The sequence below is a fragment of the Athene cunicularia genome, assembly GCF_003259725.1.
Source record: "Athene cunicularia isolate RWA chromosome 19 unlocalized genomic scaffold, athCun1 chr19_part1, whole genome shotgun sequence".
Classification (NCBI taxonomy): domain Eukaryota; kingdom Metazoa; phylum Chordata; class Aves; order Strigiformes; family Strigidae; genus Athene; species Athene cunicularia.
In genome coordinates, this window is record NW_020799124.1 from 12,307,844 (window position 1) to 12,317,585 (window position 9,742).

General features: G+C 54.3%; 2 protein-coding genes across 2 annotated transcripts; one reads left to right on the forward strand and one right to left on the reverse strand.

The window, feature by feature from the left end:
- Positions 1–1,334: 1,334 nt before the first annotated feature.
- LOC113487361 (fibrinogen-like protein 1-like protein) lies at positions 1,335–5,048 on the forward strand. The gene is made up of 4 exons (XM_026861880.1): positions 1,335–1,338; positions 2,820–2,963; positions 3,795–4,103; positions 4,255–5,048. The coding sequence occupies exons 1-4, from the start codon at positions 1,335–1,337 to the stop codon at positions 4,881–4,883; spliced, it is 1,086 nt and encodes a 361-aa protein (XP_026717681.1). The 3' UTR covers positions 4,884–5,048.
- A 2,717-nt stretch (positions 5,049–7,765) lies between these two features.
- Positions 7,766–8,529, reverse strand: LOC113487142 (fibrinogen-like protein 1-like protein; the record flags this gene model as incomplete). Its single annotated transcript, XM_026861556.1, has 1 exon — positions 7,766–8,529. A coding segment is annotated over one exon (636 nt), but the record flags the coding sequence as incomplete, so codon positions are not given.
- Between the last annotated feature and the right edge of the window lie 1,213 nt (positions 8,530–9,742).

Here is a 9,742-nt window from a genome sequence, read left to right on the forward strand (position 1 = left end):
GGCTGACTTGGGGCATTGATACAGACCTGTCATGAAACAGAAATGCTGGGAATGGGATAACCATCCCATCCCTCCCACGGTAAAGGTGCAGGCATCACATCTCTGCATAAATGAGTTATGGGAGAAAAAGGTTTTGAAACATCATGTAACAGGCAGAGTACATTGGGGGAAAAAAAATCTCATACTTTCTCGATTCACTTATGAACTGTTTTGGAAATCCCATCTACCTCCCTGTTTTCTCTGTTCCAATGGCTGAGCTGCAAGTTAGTGCCCAGGAGTAACTCTGGAAGTATCTTGGGGTAACCTGGACTACTCTGTGCAAGCAACACAACTTGTGTTTCACCTTCACGGTCATCTCAGCCTTGATGAGGAAAGCCCCTTCTGTCCTGAAACTCTTGCTCTCTCTCTGGATGAGATTTTTGCAGTTGCTGATATTATCCAGTCATTTTTCAAATGTCTGGAAACTGCTTTTTTCAGTATTTTTTTTGAATCATAGCTCAAAGCTCTCTTGGGTGAAAGATGTCATTCGTCACCAGAGGCTGTACTGCAGATAGCTGGAGCTTCGCACAGTGATGGTTAGTGGCACATGCTGTGAACCACACAATTTGTGCACTCAGCTGGAAGAGGCAGGAGATTTTCCCATCAGCAGATGCTCCCTAGAGTGATACCTGCTTTCATCTGAGACTCAGGCAGAAATAGTCTCACATTTGAACTGGTCCGGTCCCTTCAGGTCTGTTCCTGACATTAGGTCCGGACAGGACAGTCTGGATGTTGTCACCATCTGCTTCATGCCTCTGACTGCTATTGATCCATTCAGTGTGTCTGCTCCAGAAGAAAGCAGGGACATCCCTGGGGTCTTCCATGGTGCTGGTTTGCTGCACCCAGCTCTGTCCACCTTGGCAGGGATCTGGCAGGAGGGACCCCAGACCCTGCTCAGCTGTGTGATGAGCAGGACTGCATCTCCAGGGTTGTGCCCTGTGGAGGTGGCAGGAGGGAGCTCAGCAAATGTCTCCAAACACCCGTTGATGACATATCCAGGAAAAGCCCTGCCTGACACATGGAAGCACGCAGACGCCTTTGGCGCTCCTGGGCTGTATTTGCTCAGGTTCTGATAAGGGCTCTTATCAGAGCAGATGAACATCCCTGGTTAGGGTATGCGGTTACAGCCCTATTGCCAGCAGGTTGTTAACACGCCCCAAGACAAGAATGGGATGGGACTAGGAGCAGCTGTGTCAGCCCCACTCCTCCCCTGACATGGCACAGCTATAAATCTTGTGATTCAAAGCGTATCTACAGTAACTTTCTGGACTTGCAACTGTCCCCGTGGAGTCGGTATGGGTGAGTGTGAGCATCGGGGAGCAGGGCAGGGTGGGTTCCCCGACTCAGAGACGCCCAGAAGCAGTGCTGGTGGAGGGGGGGTGTTGAGAGTCTCCATCCTGGCAGAGGCATCTATTTGCTCCCATGGATGGAGGACTTACCACAGAGGCAGGAGATGACACAGAGCACAAAGCAAGCCAGACTCAAGGTCCGTGCTGCTTCTCCCAGGGCAAGGGAGGAGGTTTGAGAGGGACAGACAAGTCCCTGGGTCTGCCCTCAGCCCAGCCTAGCAGCTCCCCTGGCAGTGTCAAGGCAGAGGAGAGCTCAGGATAGGTCAGGTGGGAGAAGAGGGAACCTGTGTGCTGCCTGTCCCAGAGAGCAGGGAGCAGGGGAGGGTCAGACCAGCTCTGGGCCATACTGGAGGGGTGCAGACCCGCTGGCCATCCTGCAGAACCGGTTGCCGCCCTGCTCTGGCTAGAGCGACAGCAGCTCTGCACACCCTGCACTGCTGCGAGAGCTTTGGGAAGAGCTTCAGCAAGGCTCAGGGTCCAGGCAAAGTGAGGGCATGTCTCTGCAAACAGGGTTTATCCAGGCTGCTGAAATATAGGCTGTGCTCAAGAGCAGGAGGGCAAAACCTACCGAGGGGAAGTCAGTGGCCTTTCCCCATGCAAATAGGTCAGTGGGGACAGAGATGTTGAACAAAGAAAATCATTGCAGAACTCATCTCCTTGGAGTACCCCTCTATCCCAGCAGAGCAGGGACAGGTTCAGAGGAAAGGATGGCTCATGTCTAGCAGATAGTCACTGCGCTTTAGTTATAGCCCAGCAGAGTCATAAATCTAAGTGTAAATACGTTAAAAATGTGGGATTTAATTTACAGGTGTATGAAAAGTGAAGGTTTCCAATTGCTATCAAGGGTCCATCATTATAAGGTATCTAAAATAGAGGCACAGCTGGAAAAGTCATCCCTTTCCAGATGTTTTGCAATCTAACACTGCTGTAACCCCCAGAGGTGCAGCTGTGATAACATCTTTACATGAATGTTCAGATTTTAATTTTGGGATAACTATTATTACAATTAAGTTGAATAACATTATTGAGTACAACTTGGGTGTTTTATTTGGATTTCCGGTGAAAAGTCTGAAGAAATACCATCTAGCTGTTTAGTGAGCTGGAGGGGCAGAAAATATTCTGCAAGGTTTCTGTTAAAGTGTGTGCTTAAAGATAAACACTTTGGTCAAGTTTCTTCTGATCTGCAAAGGACTCTCTTGTGATTGCTTGGTTTTGCACCCAAATTTCCTGGTTACCTTGGGCTCTGGCCTAAAGCATGGGGACAAGGATTCTGGCTGCAGGGTTCATGTCAGAAAGGCAACCCCGTGCTGTCCTTGCAGGTTTGGGTGACTTGCAGCTGTTTCACCTCACTGCATCTGGTTCCTCATCCCATGTTTTACTCTCACAGTGGGATGCTCTGTTTGACTCTCATCTTGTCCCTTCCTCCTCCAGCTGTCCAGTGCACTCCCCTCCTGTTCCTTGCCTGTGTGTTGTCCCTGCCTACCCCACATCTCACCAGGAACATCCAAAGCCTGTCCCTCTTCAATCAACCTGTCCTGAATAACACCGTGTCTGCTCTGAACACCTTAGTGAATGGTAGGTGCATGGAAGGTCTCCATCTGTGCCAGCAGGACATGGCTAGTGCCACTGTAGATCAGGCTGTCAGGGAGGGCATCTTTCACCCCAGTGCTCCTCACAAGCTGTCAGCAGAGCCCCAGCATCTCTCAAGAGAGACAAGTGCCACAGCATGAGTCACCTGCCCTTCCTCAAATATCTGGTGGGTACAGACATGGGACCTTGTAGTCACGGGCCTTTCTGCTTATGTGTAGGTGTGCTAGAGCCCAGAGGGTTTGCTCTGATCCCCTCCTGAAGCCAAGGCTGTCCCTCCTCACACATCCCCTGCCCTGCAGGAGGATGGTAGGAGCAGTCAGTGGCAAGGATGTAGGAGAAAGGAAGGGTTCTGCTGTTATGAGCATCCCCAGATATTTCGCTTGTCCCACAGCTAAGAACTAGAAAAGTGGTCTTCTATGAAATACCCTCGTCTGAGGGTACTTTGTACTGCACCATCCCCTGTGTCACCCTCAGCCTTTCTGCCAGGGTACTCACAGTCCCAGAAGGGTGAAACACAGCTCCTGCAGTGGTGGGAGAGGATGGCTGATGTCCACTTGTCTGAGGGAACGCGTGGCAAACCCATGCTCAGTCTCTGAAACCACAATACACCAAAAATATTTGGAAATTGAAACTTCAGAAGGCAAAGGCTCCTTCCCCAGCCAGAAGCACGATCAGAGGTGTAAAGACCCTACATCTTACTGCCTGGACCTCACTTCTTGAGACAGAAAGTACCTCCTGATCTGGGATACAGGCTTCTTTGGTGTTGCTCCCCCCCGTTTCCAAATCTCCTCTCTGCTGTCATTTTCCATGTTCCAGGTCAGCTCCGGCTGGTGAACGGCTCCAACCAGTGCTCTGGACGGGTGGAGGTTTGGTACCGCAATGAGTGGGGAACGGTGTGTGATGACAACTGGGACATGAGAGATGCTTCCGTGGTATGCAGGCAGCTCGGCTGTGGAGAGGCAATATCAGCCCCAGGCAGTGCTTATTTTGGGAGTGGCTCTGGGACTATCTGGCTGGACGAGGTTAACTGCAATGGCCAGGAGGAGCTCCTCACTGAGTGCTCGCGGCCAGATTGGGGAGTGCACAATTGCAGGCACAGCGAGGACGCAGGTGTTGTGTGCTCAGGTGAGGATGCTGTTTGCACAGTCTGTGCTCCTCAGAAAATCCATGTCTCATTAACCTCTTGGTCTTGCAGAATCAATCACAGGAGGACTATGGGCTGTGCCTCAGTCTTTTTGCACAGGGTCTTGTTTAATCACCCTCTCTCTTGCCCCAGGCTGGCCCAAGGACTGCAGCGAGATCCCTGCTGGCAGCCCCAGCGGCATCTACGTCATCCAGCCCACAGGACTGCACCCCATCGTGGTGTCCTGCGAAATGAACGTGACGGACGGGGGCTGGACGGTCATCCAGAGGAACCGGCAGAGCACAGAGATCACCTGGGCCGAGTCCTGGAGCACCTACAAGTATGGCTTTGGGAACTTGCACACCGACTACTGGCTGGGCACTGAGTACATCCACCAGATCTCCCAGCAGAAGGTCTATCAGGTCAGGTTTGTCATCTGGGATGCCTCAAATAACACCAAGTTTGCAGACTACAACCTCTTCAATGTGGAAGATGAGTCCCAGGGCTACCGGCTGAGGCTGGGCGCATACTCAGGGACAGCGGAGGATGCCATGGCCTCAAAGAATCCCAGTGTCATACACGACAACATGAAGTTCTCTGCAAAAGATCTGGATCAGGACACTTCAAGCGGGAACTGTGCCTCCAGCTCTGGGGGCGGGTGGTGGTACTCTGCGTGTTATTCTGTACGGCTGAACGTCAAGGGGGCCATAACGTGGGGCAGCCTCTGCAACGGGAACTGCAAAGCTTCTGCCATCCTCATCAAACCCATTACCTACTGCTAGGGCTTCACTGCTGCCTGTCTGCACCAGGATGTGGTCAGAGCAGTGACCCGCTGGGCCCTTCTTTGCTGGGAGGAGGGGAGCGGGTGGCAGCAAGGCACACCCTGTGCTGCCAAGAGATTTTTCTTTCACCTCTTTTGCAGAGCTCCTCTGCTTCCTTTGCTGGGTTCTTCCCCTTTGAGCTGTTTTTATTTTAGTAGCATTATAATCAGACTAACACACTGCAGACCCTCTACTTCTGAAACATACCTACTCTGGAGAATAAAGTGTGCTTTAGAAACATAATGCCTGATGAGCATCTGTTTTGGGTTTATGTGTATGTGGCGGTGGTTTTGGTACCGGGGGATAGGGCTACGGTGGTGGCCCCTGTGAGAAGCTTCTCCCAGCTCCCCTGGCTCCACGTCGGACCCTCTGGCCAAGGCCAGGCCAATTAGTGATGGTGGCTGCACCTCTGTGACAATGTATTTAAAAAAGGGAACCTGGGAGAGGGTTGGGACTGATGAGGAGGATGTATGAGAAGGACACCTGTGTGAAAAGGTGACTTGAGGTCAGAGGAAGAAAGGAGGAGGAGATGCACCAGTGCAGAAACACCCCTGCAGCCTGTGGGGAGAGGGCAGGCTGTGCCCTGAGCCCACGGGGGGAGCAGATGCCACCTGCAGCCCGTGGAGGACCCCACGGTGGAGCAGGGGCTGCACCCAGAGAAGTCCGGGACTCTATGGGAAGCCCCTGCTCTGTTGGAGTTCAGCACTGTGAGGACTGCAACACACGGGAAGGATCCACGCTGGAGCAGCTCGGGAAGAGCTGCAGCCCATAGGAAGGACCCGCGTGGGAGAAGTTCGTGGAGGACTGTCTCTCATGAGCGGGACCCACACTGGAGTAGGGGAAGACCGTGAGGAGTCCTCCCCCGAGGAGGAAGGAGTGGTGGGACTGATGGCACCCCCCATCCCCTGCCTCCTGTGCGGCTGCAGGGCAGCAGATAGAGAAATCAGGAGCAAAGCTGAGCTCAGGAAGAAGGGAGAGGTGGGGGGAAGGTGTTTTTAAGATGTGGTAACACTTATCACTGTCCTACTCGCTAAGTGGTGGTGTTGTTAGTGTTAAATTGTTTCGATGTTCTTTTGCTTCCCCTAACAAATTTGTCTTTTGCCTGTGACTGTAATGGGTGAGTCATCCCTCTCTGTCCTTATCTCGATTCCCGAGCCTTTTGCTTTATTTTCTCCTTCCCATTCCTGCGGGGAAAGGGGTGAGTGAGCAGATGCCTGGTGCTCAGTTGCCCTCTGGGCTCAAACCACAACAGCATCACAGGAAAAAATATTCTTAGCTGTATAAATAATCAGTCCCTTTATCTTCAGTATCTGTCACCCCCTCATCAGCTGGAGTGGGATAAGGATAAATATTCCTTATTTCCTAGTAAATCTGAATTGACCCCACTTGCTGAAGATGTGGCCTTGACACTATGTCTGGAGAGGTGTTTTCACCCATGCTGTCTCTCAGTTCAGCAGCTGTTAAAACCTCAAGTAAAGTTCTGTGTCTAAACACCTACAACCTGCAAATAGCTGCCCCATATCTCCAGTGTGTTTTCACAGGCCGGTGTGGAGTGAGCAGCTGTGCTAGGGCAGTACCAGGTTTCTTATGAAAAAAATCGATGGGATTGCAAGGAAAATATCAACTAGGGATTTAATTTTAATCAAACACAGCTACATTTAAATAAACTGCAAGTTTTTGATGCTGGAGAGGCTTTGGGGAAGGACAGGTAGCTCCAGGTGCTTTGCACGGCGCTGCCAGCCCTGAGGGGAGAGGGGCTGTTTGGTGCCTGTGGGCACTGCCCAGGCCAAGGCTGGGCACTTGCACGGGGCATCACCCAGTGCTCCCGCCACTGCCCAGCACTCCCACGTGCCCATCCCGGCACAGTCCCACCGCGGCACAATTGTACCATCGCTGCAGCGTGGGTTGCGTGAACACGGGTCCGGGTCACTGCGGAAGAGCTGCTGTCTCCAAGCCTTTTGTTCTCCCTGGCCTCTGGCCAAAGCGCAGGCATGAGCTGCCCATGGCCAGAACGTTCCGGCCACCCCACATCACCTGCTCCAGGGTGGGAAAGCACTGGCCATGATGCAGTGCCCTGCTGCCCCCAGGAGCCCTGCATCCCCCCCAGCCCCCTGCTGCAGGGAGACCAGGCTGAGCCCCATGGGGCTGCCCCAAGACCCCTGATCATCCCAGGGATCCCCACCCCCCTGACGCTTTGAAGCATCACCTCCCAGCACCCACCCTGGGCTGCCAAGGGACCCAGGGACCAAACCAGGGATGGATCCCTCATGGCATGAACCTCGCTACTGGTGACTTGATGCCCCTCAGGGTCACCCTGACCCCCCCCAGCCGGTGATGCAGGATGGGGCTGCGACTCCAGCTCCCCCAGCCATAGCATGGAGTGGAGCAAGGAGGGGGTGAGTCTCAGACAGCAGATACAGCAAGTGGGATCTTCCCCCATGAACATGGTGCCCCCCTGCATCCTCCACCACCCCAGGACCTCGACTGCTCCCACGTGTGTGTGCAGTGTTGTGGCGGAAGGTAGACACAAGGCAGCAAAGTCTGGCTCCGGGGTTTATTGAGGCTGATTTCTCCCACCATGGGTAGCAGAGCTGTGGGGTGTTTGGGGCCCAGGGAGGGAGCAGGGCCTGAACAAAGCAGGGATACACCGATTGCACAGGGAAGGGAACTTGCACTGCCTCCCCCTCCCCAGGGCAGGACTGGGTCCACCCACCCCAAACTAGTGCCCATGTCCCAGTGCTGGCCAGTACCGTGGCACTGGGTGAAGCTGCCCGCGTGCCCGGGGCTCCGGGCAATTTCTCCTGCGCCCCAGAGCTGCTGTGTTTCTGCTGGTGATGGTGCGGGACCTGCAGGAAACGCAGGATGTGTCCCAGGGTTGGCACGGGGCTGTTGGCAGGCACGGGAACGGGGCACTGAGCTGGGGAGGGTGGCACTTCCCCAAACCCCCAGGAGGCTGGGCGCTGTGGCACGGTCAGCACACGTCTGTGGGTTTGACCAGGATGAGGGAGGATGCGCAGTCGCCATTATCACAGAATCCTGGCCAGAGGATGTGGTTTTTGGCATTGAGCAGGACATTCTGACACCTGTCGTACCACCAGCCCCCGTAGCTGTTGGCACAGTTCCCACTGTACTGGTCCTGGTCCCTGTCAGTTGTGCTGAACTTCATGTTGTCATGAATGCCCCCCTTCTTGGGGTGATAGCTGGTCAGATAGTCATCCCCATCACCAGAAAACCGGCCTAGCCTCAGTGGGTACCCGCTGGCCTCGTTCTCCACTCTGAAGATGTCATACTCGGCGTAATGGGTGACGTTGGCTTTATTCCGCACAATGAAGCGGACCTTGTAGGTGCCCTGCTGTGTCAGCAGGTGCAGGTACTCGGTGCCCAGCCAGTGATCACCCTGCACGTTCCCGAAGCCGTACTTGTAGGTGGTCCAGGACTCCTTCCATGTAATTTCGGTGGTGTAAGTGTTTCTCTGGACAACCGTCCAGCCCTTGCCTTCCGTGTCCATGTCGCACCACACCGCACGTGGGAGTGACGCTGCTGGCTGGATGACGTACACCCCACTGGGGCTGCTGCTGGGGAGGTGGCTGCAGTCTGCGGGGAACCCTGCGACAGCAGATCAAGCAAGATGTGAGGGACCTGTACTGGAGAATGCGCTGACAGGTTGTTGTCGGGCATCTGTCCAGATGCTGCTGATGCTGGATCTCACTGGGTGCTCCACAGCCTGTGAAACTTGTTGAGAACACCTCTTCTCTGCTGGTGCTGAGAGGCAAGAACTGCCCTGCTTTGCAGCTTAGGTTTGAATGCAGAGACCTGCAGTATCTCTGTGGCTGCAGACATGGGGACACTTGCACCCAGCACCTCAGAACCTGCCTGTGCCCAGCGATGGGAACCATGGCTGAACCCAGACCTGGTGGCTCCTCCGCTGTCCCCCCGGCTCCCTACTCACCGCTCTGGAAGCTGGTCCCACGCGCTGGGCTCACACAGAGGAGAAGCATCGCCACCATGGCGGGCAGGAGGACAAGGTGTGTCCCAGCCTGGAGCCCTGGGGAGAAAAGCGCCCACTGCCATCAGGATCCAGGGGCAGCCCCCTGGCCCCCAGTGAGCTCGGACCAGGGAAGGCAGAGCCGCAGGGTGCAGGCAGGAGCAGGGGGCTGCCAGGGCGGTGGGAGCTGCAGCTTCACTGCAGGCTCTGCCCCTGCAGGGCTGAAGCAGGGTGAGAAATGGCTTTTGTCACCCTCCTGATCAGCCCCTTCCCTGCACCACACAGAAACCGGCAGTCACATTTTCTCATGGCTCTCCTAAATGTGGATTAGCTTTTTTTCTACAGGTCTAGAGGCAAAGGGTATTTTTATAGGAAAGAAGTAAATCTGTGTTAAGGGCATTCAGAGCAAATAGTTCAAGGCACTGCAGCTGAGTTTGGTGTATAAACCTGGTGCTCCAGGTAGAGTGTGCAGTTCATGGGGATGCAGGCAACAACCGAAGGGCAGCAGCAGCAGCAAACTAGAAGGAAACAGCTGGGTGGAAAGGGAAGGTGTGGGATGAACACTGTACACTCTCATCAGCTCCCACTCCTGTGCTCCCCCACTGCTGTCACTTAGCTTGGTTTTCTACTTGCATCCCCCAGAGCTACGAGTGCTGCAGAGAAGGAGCCATGAGGAAGAGGAGAACTCACCCATCTCTGTGGTGCTGCTGAGCAGACGCCGGGAGCTTAAGCAGTCAGTCCTGCTGCTTTCAACTCCATGCTGGCTTCCCTCCCTTTATACCTGGGCCTCTCCCTAAATACACCTCCTCCGTGTGAAGGGCTCAGCTCCTGTGTT